Below are 16,918 nucleotides of genomic sequence, written 5' to 3'. Positions count from 1 at the left end.
CTCCAAGAGAGGAGATTAAACCTCCCACCCAGCACTGCCCAGCTGGGGATGGTGCCCAGAGGGACGAGCAAGCATCGCCTGGGAGAGCCGCCCTCACGCCGCCATCCCTCCAAGGTAGGCTTGGACAGCTGATGGTTTCTCTGTATCGTGGTGTGGTGGCCTCGCCATCCCACCTGCATCCCCTCCTCACGGCCACGGGGTGCCAGGGTGGGACACAGCCACCACAGGGAGCTATGTCACTCGGCCAGCTCACTTTAATTATTTTGGGAGGTAAGATAGGGTGCAAGCCTTAAATCAGTCACACATCGCAATTTGCGCTTGAGAGCAGCTGGAGGAGGCAGTGCCGTGGGCTGCCAGTCCTCGGGCTCCTTTACCGTGCTGGAAATTTCCCTGGAAAACAAAACAAAAAAATGCCATTCCCTGCTGCTGGAGGGCAGCTGTAAATCACGGCTGCAACACCAGGAGCTCTCGGCTTGGGCACATCTGGACTCACCGGATTTTTTAAGGCAGCCTCATGGTTTCTTGAACCATCAAGGCAAGTTATGGTGGGCTGAAATCTCCCCAGTGTGAGGACTAAGTTGTTATGTGGCAGCTTAACTTGGGGAACTAGTTTGCGCTGAAGTAATTTTGCTGCTGTGTATCGTGCTCTTTCATGTGCCAGGAATGAGTTTTCCTCGTAATGTGAAGCCAGCACAGACAATTTAAGTCATTATTAATAGATACACTTGATCTGAGGAAGTAAAATGCTTAATGTTTTGTTAAATGAGGTGTACTCTGCAAACAGTCATATGCAGGGAGAAGGTTAAGATGCTACCCCTGCGTTAGAGATTAATGAGTGTGAGGCTACTGCTAATGAAGTGCTCATCCTCACCAACATTTGAGGCCTGATTCTGTGTAGAAACATCTCTACTGAAGTAAGGACACGTAGGGATGATCCCAGGCTTAACTGGTTTCAGGATCAGGCCCTTGGATCCTCAGGGTCTGTCTCAAGGCGTGGGGACTGGGCTGTTGGGAGGAGAGGTGATGTGCCCAAGGCTGTGCAGCATGGCAGTGGCAGAGAGGAGGGGAGGGATGTGTGGTGCCAGCCTTCCTCCACCACCCAAAATCACCGCCCAAAGGCATCAAACGGTTTATAAGTAGTTGAAACTCCCCATTTTCCTTCAAAACCCAACTGGGGACTTCTCCCCCTCTCCTGGTCAGCCCCACAATGCTCCACAGGTGTCCTGGCTGCCAGCTCCTCTCTGCAATAAATTGTTCCTGCCTGTACGGCAGTGTTCCCCTTAGAAAGACAAGAATATTATTTCATCCTGACATCACTTTCCACTCATCGGTGGAAAAAGCATTTGACTTGGCTGGCAGGAGCTCAGGCTCATGTGTTTATACATGCCACTCAGATATGAGGGCTTTTTCTTTCTACTCTTGCTGGCCCTGGCTATTTTTAACCCCCTCCATCAGCGATGCTGTTAATCCTGTCATTACCATGACCCAAGAAGTGAGTGTTATATGCAAATAGACCCTGATTAAAAGGCTCGCAAGAAGAGGTCACGGGGTATTTCAACACACTCTCAACAGCAGTTTAATGCCAGACACACACATATACACACACCCCGATCAAAATTAGCCCACGTCCGACCGAGAAGGTCTAGACTTCCTGCTAAATATACCCAGCTGCCAGCACGGGAGGTGGTCCATGCCAGGGGAAGGCGATCCCCTCAGCACGTGAGGGCAAGCTTCCTCCAAGCCACCACAAAAATATCACTGAGTTGCTAATGAGCAGAGAGGGAAAGCAAGCCAGGGCTGCAGAAACACAACGCAGGACAAGTCCCTGGAGAAAACGATCCCTGTCTGTGCCACTCCCCCAGCCTCCAGCTTCCTCTGCACCAGCTAAGAGACCCCAGGGGATAACGAAGCTATTTTTCATACCAAAGCAATACTTTCAGGAGGTGGTTCAGTTGGTACCAGAAGGGTTAAGGAGCACAGAAAGACTGGAGGTAGCAGAATAGCAACAAGTGGTAAAAGAAGAGAGACAAACGAAGGGATTTGGGGATTCAAATCAACAGAGCAGTTGTGGACAGGCAGCCAGGTGGGAAGGTTAGCCTTGAGTTCAGAGGGAGAAAGAAAACAGGAAAGACCGTGTAGGTTGACCTCAGATTAGCTCCCACTGTGGCTGCTGGTAAACAGGGACTTCAAGGCAGGGGGTCCTTTACACAAGGGATTAATTTACACAAGAACCCCAAGTCAGACCCCCCAGTTCAGCACAATCCCATCCTGGACGGACACGCTGTCATTTTTTTGTGGCTCCAGACTCTTCGCATGGTCTCCAGGGCCAGAGGGCTGGAGGTCATCACAACCATGCTGAGGAAACCCACAAAGAAACCTCAGATGTGCAGATGTGTTGGCCTGGGGTTGGCAAAAGGATGTTCATGGTCACCCACAAGAGCTCAGCAAGGTCCCTGCTTGCAGGGGGCTATGGAGATGGGCCCAAATACTTCTTCCAGCCCTGCATTGACTCCACATGGAAGAAACCACAAAGTGTTTCAGCAGTGCCTCCACATCTGGTTGCTTTGATATAGTTTAACACCTTCCCAAGATCCACTTTGATCACATTTATTCCCTGGGAAGGTGGGGCAGGAGGGCTGGGGTCAGGGAGGGGGAGGTCACCCAGAACCTCCACGTCATGAGATGCCAAGGTCTATTCTCGTCCCCACCACAGACTTCTCCCATGACCTTGAGGAAAGTAGCTATGAGCCTTGGGGCAGAGAGAGCCAGGTCAGCTCTGCTGGCATCCCTCCCTGTGCTTAAATGATAGCAGAGACTGGGCTGGGTGCTTTCTCTCTCCTATACAAGGCATCGTCAGGGAGAGCAACAACCCCTGCCAAAGCCCCAGGAGGATTTGTACCTCACTGGCCTTTGCCAAGTGCTTTGCATCCCTGCAGGGACACACCAGCATGCCAGCCTGCATCATGTTGGCCACTAATGTGATGCCCAGATTTTTCCATATAGCAACCATAAGACTGGAAATAGGTACAAGTGCCTTTAAAAAACCCCAAAATACAGTGTTAGGCAGAGAAAAAAAAACACTTTCTCAGAGCTTAGAGCACACAAATACCATTGTATGGGGTTGGGTAGACAGAAACTGACTAAATTTCTTTTTTTTTTTTTTTACCCTCTAAACACTAGGCACCGTTTTCCTTCCAGCCTAAACACCCATGTCCCAGGTTGCTGCCTTCAATTAAACCAGCAATTTAATCCAAGAGGTGCTGCCACAACACAGTCCAGTGACTGTTTGACCCTCATTGTATCGCATGCCCGTTATCATCTGACCCTGCTGGAGTTATAAATACGACAACAATAGAGCCTTAACTGGATTATAATTAGACAATGAGCCCAGGAGGATGGAAACAATGAACTATAAAAGCCTGTCTATCCTCCCAGCTAGGACCTACACATACGGGAAGCACTGGAATGGGCGAGTTACCGGAACCTGTAACAGAAAAGCTACAGATTTCCCCCAAATTGGATTCAGAGCATCCTCTAACGGCTCACGCTCCAGCCACCAAGTATTACACAGCCCTGGTCACAGGAGACTTGAAAAGCCTCGAGGTCCTGACTGACCGATACTATCAAGATGTCAACCTGGTTTTTGAGATCAGTAAAAATGAGCTGGAGTGGCAGGTGAAAAGCCAAGCGTCTTATGGACTCTCAGGTACTTTTCCTTTAAAGACCAGTCCAGAAGAACTTAAAAAACCCCAGGTATTTACTAACCCTGAATGGGAGAGGTGAAGTACATTTACGTGCCTAACACTGCTTTATAGAGTCTGTTCATGAGGTGGCAGGTTTCTGGTTAGCTGACTGTGCCCTGCAGCCCTAACTGTAAATATTCAGCTTCTTTTCTTTTCTTTTTCTTTTCTTTTCTTTTCTTTTCTTTTCTTTTCTTTTCTTTTCTTTTCTTTTCTTTTCTTTTCTTTTCTTTTCTTTTCTTTTCTTTTCTTTTCTTTTCTTTTCTTTTCTTTTCTTTTCTTTTCTTTTCTTTTCTTTTCTTCACCTACTAACCCACCAGAGGGGCAGGGAAATGTAAAAAGTGTGTGTCCACATGTTTTTTTCAGGTTGCACTGAGGTGCTCTGTGACTTAGGCATGCTTGCAGCCCAGATTCCCCACACAGGGGCTCAGAAAGAGCAGCCTGGTCCTATTCGGGAGGAATAAGATGCTCCCAAGGTGGTGGTACTTGGTGCTTCCCAACCACAGGTGTTCCCCTTGGTCCCAGACACTCACTGAGCACTGTGCATCTACTGATGGGCCCAGAGGTCCTGGAGCTAGCTGCTGGGAAATGCTCGGCTGCCCTCCAGCTGAGCCCAAACCCAACACACCCCATGCCCAGCTCCGCATCACCCTCGCAACACACTCCTTCCCAGCTTGGGTGCTTTCAAATCCAGCCCAGTCCCATCAAAGACAGTTTTTTCCTCCCCTGGGTGCAGATGGCAAATTTGTGAACTGCCTTTTAGCTCCTGTCTTGCACGCTGGGTCCCCTGTGTGGCTGGTTGCAGGCAGAGTATTGGTTTACCCAGCTCATGCCATGTGAAATCCTGCTCCTGGGTGTGCACGTGATGGGGGAGTTTGGCTCCCCTGCTTGCCAACAGCACTTGGAGTAGCCACCAACAGTAATCAGGCTCTGTGAAACCCCTAAAGCTGCTAGGCAGCTGAAAGGAAAATGCAAAAAAGCAGCTGATGTGTTTTATTCACCAGGCTGGTGCGCAGCGGGTGGGAGCATCCCTGAGCCCTGCCTCTTAGTGCAAACCCTGTGGTTCCCCAGTGGGTCAGCCCTGGGCGTGAGCCATGCTCCCTCGTCCCTGCAGGGCTGTGGTCGCTGGAGTACAAGCGGGAGCTGACCACCCCTCTGTGCCTCGCTGCCCGTCGTGGCCACGCCGCCTGCCTACGCCATCTCCTCCGCCGGCGGGCCGACCCCGACCTGGCACCAGGGGGGCGAGCACCCCTGCACGAAGCCTGTCTGGGGGGACACACCGACTGCGTCGAGCTGCTGCTGGAGCACAAGGCTGACCCCAACCTGCGGAGCGATGAGGGCCTGGCCCCACTGCACCTCTGCACCACCCAAGATTCCCTGGGGTAAGGAGTGGGTCCCCCGTCAACCTCGCTGACAACCTCGCCCCGTGTCCTGCCCTGTGTCCCCTGCATGCAGACCTCAGCCCTTTTGCCTCTGTGGGGTGCAAAAAAGATGTCACAGTCCCTAGCAATGTTTCCCACACGCTCCCACATCTCCTGGCTGCATCAGCTGCTGCTGCAAGTGCAGCAGAGCTGAAAAGGGACATTTTGGTGCCAGGCACGGCCAAGCTCTCCTTCCCATGGACAGGAGCAACCCAGCTCAGTTCTGCACACTTTTCCTTCCTCTTCTTTTCTTATGATTTATCCTAAAACTCACTATGCCCTGCATCCCAAGTCCAGTACAGTTTCCTCAGGAGATACTCAGAATGGGTCTGGTCATGGGGCCCAACCTCCTGTGCTCCTCAGCCCACACCAACCCCATCCATGAGGGAGGTCAGTACCAATCAGGGTACCTGGTCCTCCTCCAATCCCAGCCCCAGGGCTGTAACGAAGGGCTGGGATCTGTGGGATGGGAGAGATCCTCCCACCTCCTTGCCCCACACAAGCCATGTATGGTCCACCTTGGTTTATGGTCAGGGTTAAGGCTCAGTCACCTGCATCCGCTCCCTTCTCACCCTGGCTCAGCATCAGCATCACACAGAGATGAGCATAAACATGGAAAACATGAGCTTTTCATGCACACATGTTTGTCTCAGTAGGACTTTAAGTGCCTGATTCATTAGACCCAGGGATTTATCAGGATTTTTTTTATTATTTTTTTTTTATAAAGTGGTCAGCCCCTTGATATCCTGACAAAACTGCTTAGGACTGTAGCAAATTTCACTGCCTGCCAGCTTCAGTGAAAAACCACCCCAGCTTCAATCCTCTCCCTTTTAGGCAGGCAATGATCTTAACTAGAAGGAGGTGGTGAAGATGGATCCAGTGTATCGTGGGCCAGGCATCAGGCAAAGAGCTCTGCAAAAGACAAGCAGGCAGAGGGGAAAAGGTTTGCAGATGTAAATATCTTGAGCCCAGCTTATAAATACTCTCTGCAAGATGGCCAAAAATCAGATTTTAATCAAGTTTTGGTTCAGCCAAAAATCTAGGGATTAATCAAATGCATCCTTGGTGTGATGAGGGTTGGAGGGAGTGGGATGGGTAAGGGGGATGCTACAAGCAGTCCTCATCATTAGTAAAGAGCTGGTTTTAATTCCTTCACCAGAGCTCCCTTTTGACCTCACTGACTCGCTCTCCCCCTGTAGAGATGGGGCACAGAAACCAACGTGGTGCATGGAGAGAACCCCATCGCCCACAGAGATCCAGGTGTCCTGGTTTTGGCCAGGTGCTTTCCAGCTTGGAAAAAAAAAACCATAAAAAATGAGCTGTTGTCACTGATTTACATGTTATTTCCCCCAGAAGAACGGAGGGGGATGGCAGGTGAGCCAGCAAACGGCAACGCAGGGATCAGACAGATGCAACGTGGAAACAGCTGAGTTATAAGCCCTTGAATATTGGAGCTTTATAATGGAAATGCTGAGAGACCCTTAACTACGCTACCTGGCGCTACGGGGGCTTCTACAATAACTAAGCCAACTCCCTTGAAAGATCAAAAATTAATAGACATTTCAGACAGGTTTTGAGGTTTCGACCACTGCTTTTCAATCGCAAAGACTTTGCTAAAGTTAGAGACTGAGGAGGTCAAGCTTTAGGTAACACAAACATTTCCTCTTTGATTAGGAGGAGACTACTTTACCTTGCCTTTTTTTTTATTTTATTATTTTTTTCATTGAGTAGTAGATTTTAGGTCATCCTTAATTTTTTACTGACAATAAAGAGCAGGTCATTGACCTACATAGAGAGCTATTTTATTTTTCTCCCTCTCGATAACAATGGCCAGAACACCTATGTGCCGGGTTCTTCTGTATTCCCATATACTCGGCAATTCACCATGGGGGCAGGACTTAAAACCTTTGAGCCTCTCAGTGACTGGGATAAAAAAAAATTATCTGGGCTTCCTTCCAGCCATTTGAGCTTCAGAATCCATGAGATTTCAACAAAAAGGATATCAGAGCTTTAATCTAGGAGCTTTTTGAAGAGATGGAAAAAAAAAAAGTTCCAGTAAAGTTCAGTCTTACCTTCTTCACTTTAGGAGCTGTTCATGCCAACGTCGGCCTATTTAGTAGAGTTCCTCTCCTTGACCTCTTTTTTACAGCGGAGATAATTAACATGGTGGGGTAAGATGAGTCTCTAAATTCACTGCACTCTCTCCCTGGCGCTCTCCCTTTTCCCTCTTAAAGCTGGGATGATTAAAGGAGTCTGCCTTTATTGGCACCCCAAAAAAAAAAATAAAATAAAAATAATTGAGGGGGAGAGGAAGAGTCTCAACGCCTCTGGCGGTACCGGGGGGAAGAGCAGGCGCGGGGCAGTGGGAAGGCGTGGTGGCTTCGCAGGGATGCAGGGCGTAGGCCCCGCCTCCCATCATGGTACCCACAGCAGAAGGGATGGCAAATGCTACCATGTTTGCAGAGTCCTTCAGAACTGTCAGTCAGAAAAAGCTCTCTGAAGATCCCAGTTTTCCTGTGCAATGAGGGAGAGCTTACCTGGGCAGAAATTCCCCAGGGCTTGTCTTCTCCAGCCTCCCACATAGGGAAGAGGACTTAGTCAAGCAAAGGAATGAGAAAAAAAGATGTCACCCCTACCTCCATGCAACTTGGGCTTACAGCTGAACGATGCCCTTGCATTCATTTCTCCAAGCTTTCTCTCCACCCTGGGAGCTGAAACAAGAATTATCTTCTGACTCTGAGCCTTCAGCTCTGAGGAATGGGAGATAAATGGTGGGATAAGTCAATGCAGGAGGAGAGTTGGTGTCCAAAGGGTTCCATGCAAGAAACAATAGGGTAAGGAGTGAGTGCAAGAGCTGCAAGCTTGGGGAGACAGTGCAGGTTTTGCATAGGGGATGTTAGATAGCCCATCATGGGAGGAATTAGCAGAAAACAGGAGTCAAGCAGGAAGGCAGGTACCTAAAAAGGCAATGCAATCAAGATAGCAAGGTGCCCAACTGCCAGGGAGATGGGCAATAACCTGCCTCTGGTGGACCTGGCCCTATGGCCCCCTCCAGCTATTCCAGCATCAGCCTAGACATATTGCCCTTTTGGCTGCGAGAAGGAAGAGTTACTACAAATAAAAATGAGAGCGAATTTTAAAAGACAGCATTTAGCATCATCTAGTGCTAAACCTCATCCTCTGCTCCGTTTCGCATTGCTAAAATACAAAACTGGAAGCTTTTGGAGCCATCATTTTGGAAACTTGTTCCCCACCAGAGAAGACCAGATCCTTAAGGGAACCTGAGCAAGAAATAGAGGCCAAGCACAGACACAGAGCACAACCCGAGGCCTAACTCTGCCCTTTGGAGAGGCTCATACAGATGAGCATCCGCAGCTCATGAAACTTTGGCAAAGTGACAGGGCTGAGCGCAACGCTCCTGGGCTGGCGTTTGCTCCGCAGTGGCAGAGCAGTCCCCGCACCGGCACGGCCAGCCCCAGCCTTCGGCACCAGCGTTGCCATGGTTCACCAGTGGGATGGCGGAGCCCAGAAAGATTCTCATCTTGCAAATAAAACAAGGATTTCTTTCTTCTTCTTGTAAAAAATTAATAAGAATAATCCTTGCATTCAGAGCCAGGCTTGGGGAAGGCTGTTTTTCCAAGCAGGATCAATCCTGCAATAAATCACAGACAGAGAGATGGTCACTTGGCTGCTGCGAAAAACAACCAAGCAAAGGACAAGAAAGCCTCACTACATCCCCAGGGAGGGGGAAAAAAAATCAAACAGGAGATTTTTCCTTAAGAAAACTGAGGGCCTGAGCAGGTTTTTAGGACAGGAATTAACCTTCAGCCTCCGCTGCCCCAATCTCCTGCTCCTCCTGCTGGTTATATATCACATCCCATTTCACACTAAATTCTGCGTTCCCAGACTGGGCATTTTTCATCCCAAGCTGAGCAGCATCCCAGCAAGCCATCCTGGCAGTGAGAGGGCAGGGGAGGGTGATGGGCATGTCCTACCAGACATAGCACCAACATCTGCCCCGACTCTATTCATGGGTGAAGAAGGAAAACAAAACCCAAATCATTTTACCCCATTTACTTGATCCAGGACCCCAGTGCAAGGCAAAGTTGTAGTACTAACACCATTTATCACAAATCAGTATGACTTAAATCTAACAAGTGACTTTCCCCATGCAAGGAGACATTCAGGAGTGTTACCCATCACCCACAAATGGGTTAGGAAAGGTTTAGAAGTGAGTTTAAACTAGTCAAAATTAGGCAGAGCTGCATGTGAGAGTGGCTCCTTGAGGGTATCGCTGCCACCAGTGAGCTGCTTGGCCAGGTCAATGGTAACAGGCTGGATGGAAAACAAACTGGTTTTCTTTGCCATCCTATGTCTGAATTTCTGCTGAACTAAATCCATGGCTTCTTGCAATATTTTCAGAAAACTGGAGAGAAGCCCTCAAAAAGCAGCAAGACATCACTGAGCCTTATTTAATGGGATTTTAATCTAATCTGCTGGTGAGCAACGGTGTATTAATAAAAAAAAAAAAAAAAACCAAAACAAAACACAAGAAGACAAAAATGCTGGCAAAGCGTTAGAACATACAAGTTCTTCGGCAGAGATTAGAGGCTAAAATAAGAGCATAATAGCCAGCAAACATGAACGGCATCTACCCGGCACCTGCTGATGCTCCATACATCCAAACAGGAGTCATGTGCTCCTCACAGGGGCCCACCATTCCCATTAACCAGAGGAGATCACCCCTTATTTATAGCCCCTCACTAACATTCCCCCTTTGTCGAGGGAGGAGTATCCAGGGGGAGAATTCAATATAAACTGACTTGGGTTTCTTCCAACAAATGAGCCATTGAACTTGATAGCAAAAAATAACAACCCTTCAGCAAAACAGCATCTGGGAAGGATGACATTTCCACTCTGGTATCACTAGAAGAATATTTGGGATGTCTAGCAGGAGGCCAAGAGGAATTGAACTCCCTGTATTGAGCTCCCATTCCATTCTTGATAAGGGAAAAACTCTTGGCAGAGGGTGGATGCTGAGCTAAAGGAGCTGGGTGCAGCTCTTGGCTTTGCCAGGCAACCCATGACATAGCATTCACCTGGAAGTTAAGGGTGGGGCTCTGTCTTACCCATGCAGATGTAAATCTTCAGCCTGGGCTCTTTAGACACATAGCACTTGCCAGAACTGGCATGGTGCTTGTGCTCAGGGTCTCTAGGCACAGCCATTTCTTGCCTGGGAAGGAGCAGAGCTGCTTTAAGTGTGATCTATTAAAAAAAAAAAAAAAAGGAACAAAAGGGATTTTTCTCCTGGACTAGGCTACTTTTGCAACCAAGTCAGAAATATATTTTTTTCCATTTTTCCCTGCATAACCATCCATTGGTTTGCCCCAAATACGTTATCCTAGGGTGCCATAGCTAACCGTGACATTAGGATTAAGCTAACCCAGAGAGGTCTCAAGAGAGTCATTATAATTAGGGTTACAAATTCCCTGCTGTCAAGGACAGACAAGACTCATAAACATGACCGAGCCATGGTGTGATTTACTTCAGCAACAGACCCTCTCCAAAAAGTTTTACTGACCAGCAGCAGACAACAAGGGCCAAAAAAATCCTCAGTGAGACAAGCCATTGCTTGAGAAAGGGATTCAACACATTTTAGAGTAAAAAGGGAATTGTAAAGTAAGGATCTGAGGATTTTGGGGCTGGCACAACCCCACACTCAATCCACTCACCCACAACTCCATTCCTAGCAGAGTGTATCTGCAGTGGATGGGGACTGGCAGCATCTGGGAGCATTACACCTGCAAAGGCTGCAGAGACAGCGTGTCCCCACAGGTCTGGCAGGATTTTCTTCTGGAAAACTTGGGCCTTGGAAAAAAGGACTCAGCAAACTCAGGACATCGGAAGAGCAACCCAAGGAGGTGTTTGCAGATGCTGCACCGCCAAGGCCAGTGAATGTCTCATCAGCTCCTATCAGACTTTGGGGGAGGTAATGCTGTAGGTCCAGAAGTATTCAATTACTATTATTATTATCATTATTATTTTCCCCACGTGTGTTAGCATTCATCTGGGTCAGGCAAAACAAGCAATGCCCTGGCACCCTCCTTCCTTCCTGGGACTTCTCTTCTTCCCCATCCCTTCTGCCAGCAGGATGAGGCTAGGGCTCTTCTCCTCCCCAGCTCCCCCTCGTTTCATTTCTATATCAAACCAGAACGCCACTTAGGGGTCTGGGTGACACCTGAGCTAAAAGAAAAGTGTATTAGATTAAATTAATGAGACAGGGAGGTGGTTAGAGGTCGATACACCTGCCTGGACTCCAACCAGCCACTTCAGAGGCTTCCCAAAGGACCACTCTTCCCACCTTGCCATCAGCATCTCTTGGGAAACACAAGCTGGCTATGTTTTCAAGGTCTCACTTGGACAGCCTGTGGGTCTGGCCCCCCTCCAAAAAATAACTGTTCCATGCTGCAGCAGTGAGCTCGGTCCCACACACTAATCCAGCTGCTGACAGCCCTGCCTGGGCAGTGACATCGAGCTGTGGGAGATGGAGCAATCACTGATTCACTTAGACAGGCTGATCACATCTGTTTACTCATAAACACCAAAAAATCCCTCCAAACCAGGCATCTTTAACCCCCATCCATTGTCGAAAGGATGCAGTCAGAAAGCTCTGATGGGAACTGGTGTCCTCACTTTGCAGAAGCCACCACCCCTCATTGCAACCACACACAGTGATGTTAGAGGGAAGGAGAGGTGGGAGCAGCAGTTGGGGATGAGGAGGATTGCTTACCTTGATTGATTCCTCCTGGGAACTGCAGGTGCTGCGACTTCATTGTCACTGGGTGCCAGACAAGCCAGCAAAACTCATTTCCACAGGCTTAAAGTGCCTGCAAAGGCATTTCTCTTCAGGAAAGGCAGAAAACACAATCCTGGGTCAGGAGCCCAACCCAGGCATTTGGTCCCTTAATGGGAGAAAGGGGAATCCATTTTTACACCAAGGAAAACCCACACCTAGCTCTTCTGCTGCACAGAGGCATTACCAAGGGTTTTCTTCCATATCAGCTCAGTCCCAGCACACATAAGGTGGAGGCAGCAGTTTAGGAAGTTTTCAGTTGAGAAGTTCTGTGGATGTCAGCCAAGGGGTGGGTTTAGATTCATTTAGATCATCTCCATAACACCCCAGGGCAGTGCCCATACCAGAAGATGAAACTGCAGCTGACAGATTGATGGCACAAGGGGGCCCATCACCCTCATCATGGCTGGTTGCAGCCCACACCCCTCACTGGCTGGGACAGACCTGGCTGGCACAGCTAGTTGTGGGCACCACTCCCAGCATTGCCTGACCACTGGCACAGCTGGGACAAGGATCACTGTTCCCTGGTGGGGCTGCGATAGTCAGGGTAGTCAAGGATGGTCAAGGATGACCATTCATGAATGATGATGGTCAAGGATGGTCAAGCATGACCATTCATGAATGACGCTGGTCAAGGGCAAGAGAGAGACGTTGCCAAAACCACCATCACTGCCATGGCAGTGGTGGGCACCAGGGCACAGAGTCACCCTTCCCAGCCTCTGCTTCTCCCTCCCAAAACCCTTGAGTGCCACAACTCCTAGCTTCAGCCTCATCCCCATCCTCATCTCATGCCACCTCTCACCCATGGCTCCCACTCCAGTCCACACCCCTCCAAAACCCACCCAGGCGATGCACCGCCCAGCCTCCCCGTCCCTTTGCAGATGCGCCAAGCTCCTGCTGAGACATGGAGCCACCGTCAACCTGCCCAGCGAGGACGGTGGGGAGACGGCACTGCATGTGGCGGCCCGGCACTGCCTCTGTGACCATGGCCGCCTCTACCTGCGTCACGGGGCATGTGTTGATGCACGCAGCACACAGGAGGAGACGGCCCTCGGTGTCCTCTGCGGGCAGGTGCCAGGTGCCAGTGAGGACTGCCTGCAGTTTTGCCGGCTGCTGGCTGCCCACGGTGCTGACATTGATGCCCGGGATGAGTCACGGAGGAGCCCCTTGCACAAGGCGTGCGGGGCCGCCAACGCCAGCCTGGCGTGCTTCCTCCTGCGGCGCGGGGCCGACGTCAACGCCATCGACTACAACGGCATCTCCCCACTGGGCTGTGCGCTGCAGAGTGCTGCCTTCAAGAGGGACCTGCGGCCCCACCTCACTGTCCAGCTGCTGCTCAACCACGGCTCCCAGAAGATATGGCCCGCTGCCTTCATCAAGGTATAGACCCTCAAACAACCCCCATATATTCCCTCACACCTGGGATTTTGCAGTTGGGGTCAGGTCGCTTTGGGAAATAAAAAGGCAGGGGGCTGGGACAATATGGAAGAGCGTCCTGATCCAGGCAGGGAGAGGGGACCATGGCATCAGGGTTGGTGATGCTGCTGGGAATGATGGAAATGAAAACACCTTCACGGTGTGGCAGCAGGGACAAACAGTCAGGGCAAAGGGCAGGGTGGAGCCAGCACAGGTGTAGGGGACCGGCAAGGAGGATTTTTTCCTCCCTGAGGATGTCAGAGACAGGCTTGGTACATCAGCCATCAGTGCAGCCGCCTTATGGCTCTGCGTTTCATTGATTTTACATCAAACAATAAAGAAATTATTATCCTTGGCTTATCACGCACAAGCCAAAAATGTAAATAAGAAGCAAGGGCTGCATCCAGATGAAGAACTGCAACAGCAAGGCAAGTCTTCCTACTGCTTCACGGATGGAGAAAGCTCTCCACAGCATGCTGAGACAAACCCTCTGCCTGCCTCACACCTACATGGGACTATCCCAGCCTGGACTGTGGTGGGGTGGGACGAGTCCCTGCTGCAGCACGTGGATGATGTGCCCCTCTGGGCCATGCATGAACCCCCTCACCTTGCCCATGACTAGGTGTTGAAGTCCTGTGCGGCCATGCCAGAGATCATCGAAGTCCTCTTCAATTCCTACTTGCAAATCCCCGTCTCTGAGAAGTGGACTGAGGCCGTGCCGGAGGAGGTGTTTCAGGTGAGATGCCACTGGCAATTTGGCACAGATGGCTGAGCCCTGGGGAGGGGGTTTTACCCACCAAGAGTTTTTTCCCCATCTGAACTTCACTTGGGTGAGGAGAAAAAAAAAAAGCATAGTTCTCAGAGCACCACTGCACACCCAATTCATCTCAGCAGTTTTGCATCCCTTCAGCAACATCAACACCAAAACTCCCCTTCCTGCCCCTGGCCTGTGATAAAATACAATCCCCACATCTGGAAGTGACCCTGGACCCAGACCGCTGCCCAGCAGGAGCCCACACCACTAATTCTGGTTTTACAAAGCTTGTCCCCGAGCTGTGCAACAGGTACGGGCAGTCTGCTCTTGAACGATCTCACATTGGCTGCCTTGCCCCCGCAGGTCTTTGGTTAGCTTGGCTGAGAGGGAGGCCAGCTACTGAAATGCAAATAAAGCCCTTCAGCACATTCTAGAGGACAGGAGAAATTATTTTTATTCCAAGCTAAGGAAAGGCCGAGGCTGCACAGACAGATCCTGCTTTGTTTCCCCATCTTAGAAACAAGCGTGTCCCTTCTACGTCAGCTCTGAGGCTTTCTGCAGGGATGCTGCTGCCGGTAGGCATGAAAGCGTCCTCCCCAAACAGCACCTGTGGTGAGGCTGGCCTTCCTCACGTGTGCTTCCACGAGAGACTTCCTCACCCAGCCTTTGCCTGCAGGAGCCACGTCGACATACAGACCCCTAACCCGCGGACAAACATCGCCAATGGGTTGCTTACCTCCTCCCCTTAGATCTTCATCTCAAAAGTATCTCTGGCTTGTTTGGCATAAATCATGAATGAAATAAAACCAACCGATGCTCATGGGTTTTTCCCCTCCCTCTCTCTTTGCAGCAGCACCAGCTATTCTACGAGTCCCTTTTCCGGCTGGCGGGCACAGTCCGGTGCCTGCAACATTTATGCCGCTCTGCCATTCGGGGAAAGTTTGGCAGCAAATGCCATTGCCTTATCCCCATGCTGCCTGTGCCCAAGCCTTTGCACGATTACCTGCTGCTGGAGCCCGAAGGAGTTGTGCTTTGAAGGGCCGAGAGGAGCCGACCGAGGCCTTCCGTCCAGCCCTCCCTTACCTCGTTGTCCCTCGGTGTAGCGCAGCAGCATCCATTTCTGTCAGCTGAGCGACGGAGCACTGGTTTTCATGATAGATGGTTGTTTTTCAGGGATTTATAACGTAACTAAAATGTGCTCTCAGCTGTAACTTTGTATAGATTTTTTTCTAATTGTGCTTTAAATAGATTATAAAGAGTAATAAAATGATTAGTAGCTGTTACAAGCATGCTGCAGATATGAATAATACTCATTATAAAGGATCCCTGCGAAGCAGCAGGGCTCCTCAGGTGTGCAAAGGCAAGCACGCATGGCAAATGACTAAAATCAGCCCACGTGGGCATCAAATCCCCTTGGATCAATCTCCCCTGTGAGTGGCACGAGCAGAACTGGGACCAGAGGTGCAGCATGGAAGCCGTTAGCAGGATGCAGTATCCAGTGACATCAATATAGACTGTAAAATAGACCAAAAATCTATTTTTTTTACATAGATGCCACCAAGAGTGAGCTGGTTACTCCACGCAGGACCAGAGGCGGGGAGTGACACAGACCCCTATTTCTCCCAGCTCCCCACAGTCCAAGGGATGCCCCAGCACTTCCGTGCCCATCATCACTGCTCCAGGCTGGTACATGGAAGGGCTGGAAAGCCCAATGCAAACCCAGAGTGGAGGAGTTTGTTGTTTCATTTCACATGGTGGCTTGGAAAATGGTACCAGGAAGAGCAAGGATTTGTTTTCTCAGACTCTCAGGCTTCCCAAATTAACTGCTGTTGAACCAAAGCAAGCGCATGTATGTGCCCCTTGGAAGAGCAGCTGCCCTTATGATTAGCAGCTCTGCAACAGTGCTCGCCAAATTGTTCCACTGCTTAATTACGCTCACTATTTTAAAAATATATATATATAAATAAATCCACCTTTTTGCATGTCTGAGTGGACTTTGCGCCAGCGCCCCACACTCTTGTGGGTTACACAGCAGTATCCCTGGCTCCCAGCACTGGTGCCTGTGGAGCATGGAGCACGGAAAAGAGGAGGGAAAGGAAATTCTTTCCCCCCCCCCCCCCCGCCCCAGCTTCCACCTACCGCTTCCACAGCTTCCCCTCACCATAGTGATGTGCAAGGGCATCGCCAAACTCCCCTGCACTCCCCACCTTTGGTGCCTGAGCCCCGTCCCTCACAAGAATGGCCCATGGCAAAGCCCCACGCCAGACCTCCGTGGTACCTTGAGACCTGGCACTTCGTGACTTTAGTGGTTGTTTTACTTTATGGTTTGTTTCAGCGGTCAGAGCAGGGAGGGGGCATTGAAGGGGATTTAGGGAAAACGTGTTCTGGCTGAGTCATTGTGTGTTTGAACCAGCCAAAACTAAATTTTGGTGCCTTGAATGAGTCTTTCATCTTTTGTGTGGTCCCCGAGAGGGAAGAATGACACATTTTACATCCGTATCGGGCAAGTTTGCATGGAGATAGAGTCCCACCAGGTGATCGCATCCTCCCCCAGAAACCGTGACCTCGGCTCCCCATCCTGCAGCGACTGTTGGGGGAAAAAATAAAAACAACAAATGCACATCAAAGAGAGAGGAAAAAACCCCAACAAAACAGCAAAACCCAAAAGCAGGTCTGTGCCGAGGGAACCCGGTCCGCCGCGGGGCTGGGGGCAGCGGAGGGGCGGCGGGAAGGT

At 50.1% G+C, this 16,918-nt stretch overlaps 1 protein-coding gene across 3 annotated transcripts; it reads left to right on the top strand.

Moving 5' to 3' along the window:
* ASB18 (ankyrin repeat and SOCS box containing 18) lies at positions 1–16,114 on the top strand. 3 transcript variants are annotated; one of them, XM_074910691.1, is made up of 6 exons: positions 1–114; positions 3,181–3,706; positions 4,855–5,122; positions 12,896–13,394; positions 14,053–14,166; positions 15,038–16,114. In XM_074910691.1, the coding sequence occupies exons 2-6, from the start codon at positions 3,466–3,468 to the stop codon at positions 15,218–15,220; spliced, it is 1,305 nt and encodes a 434-aa protein (XP_074766792.1). In that variant the 5' UTR covers positions 1–114; positions 3,181–3,465; the 3' UTR covers positions 15,221–16,114. The 3 variants fall into 3 exon arrangements, with proteins under 3 accessions (XP_074766792.1, XP_074766790.1, XP_074766793.1); XM_074910689.1 differs by having other exon boundaries at positions 15,035–16,114; XM_074910692.1 differs by lacking the exon at positions 15,038–16,114 and adding an exon at positions 14,702–14,886.
* The last annotated feature ends 804 nt before the right edge of the window (positions 16,115–16,918 follow it).

The sequence above is a fragment of the Athene noctua genome, chromosome 7, assembly GCF_965140245.1.
Source record: "Athene noctua chromosome 7, bAthNoc1.hap1.1, whole genome shotgun sequence".
In the NCBI taxonomy this organism is placed as follows: Eukaryota; Metazoa; Chordata; class Aves; order Strigiformes; family Strigidae; genus Athene; species Athene noctua.
The sequence above is the reverse complement of the archived record's forward strand: the minus strand, read 5'-3'. Positions and strand labels throughout refer to the sequence as shown.

What these genes read in the sequence shown, in the direction of transcription:
- ASB18 (XM_074910689.1), top strand. Translation starts at nt 3,466, where the DNA reads ATGGGCGAGTTACCGGAACCTGTAACAGAAAAGCTACAGATTTCCCCC. An exon ending in ACCACCCAAGATTCCCTGGG is followed by an intron (nt 5,123 to 12,895) that starts GTAAGGAGTGGG and finishes GTCCCTTTGCAG; the next exon opens with ATGCGCCAAGCTCCTGCTGA. An exon ending in TGCCGGAGGAGGTGTTTCAG is followed by an intron (nt 14,167 to 15,034) that starts GTGAGATGCCAC and finishes CTCTCTTTGCAG; the next exon opens with CAGCACCAGCTATTCTACGA.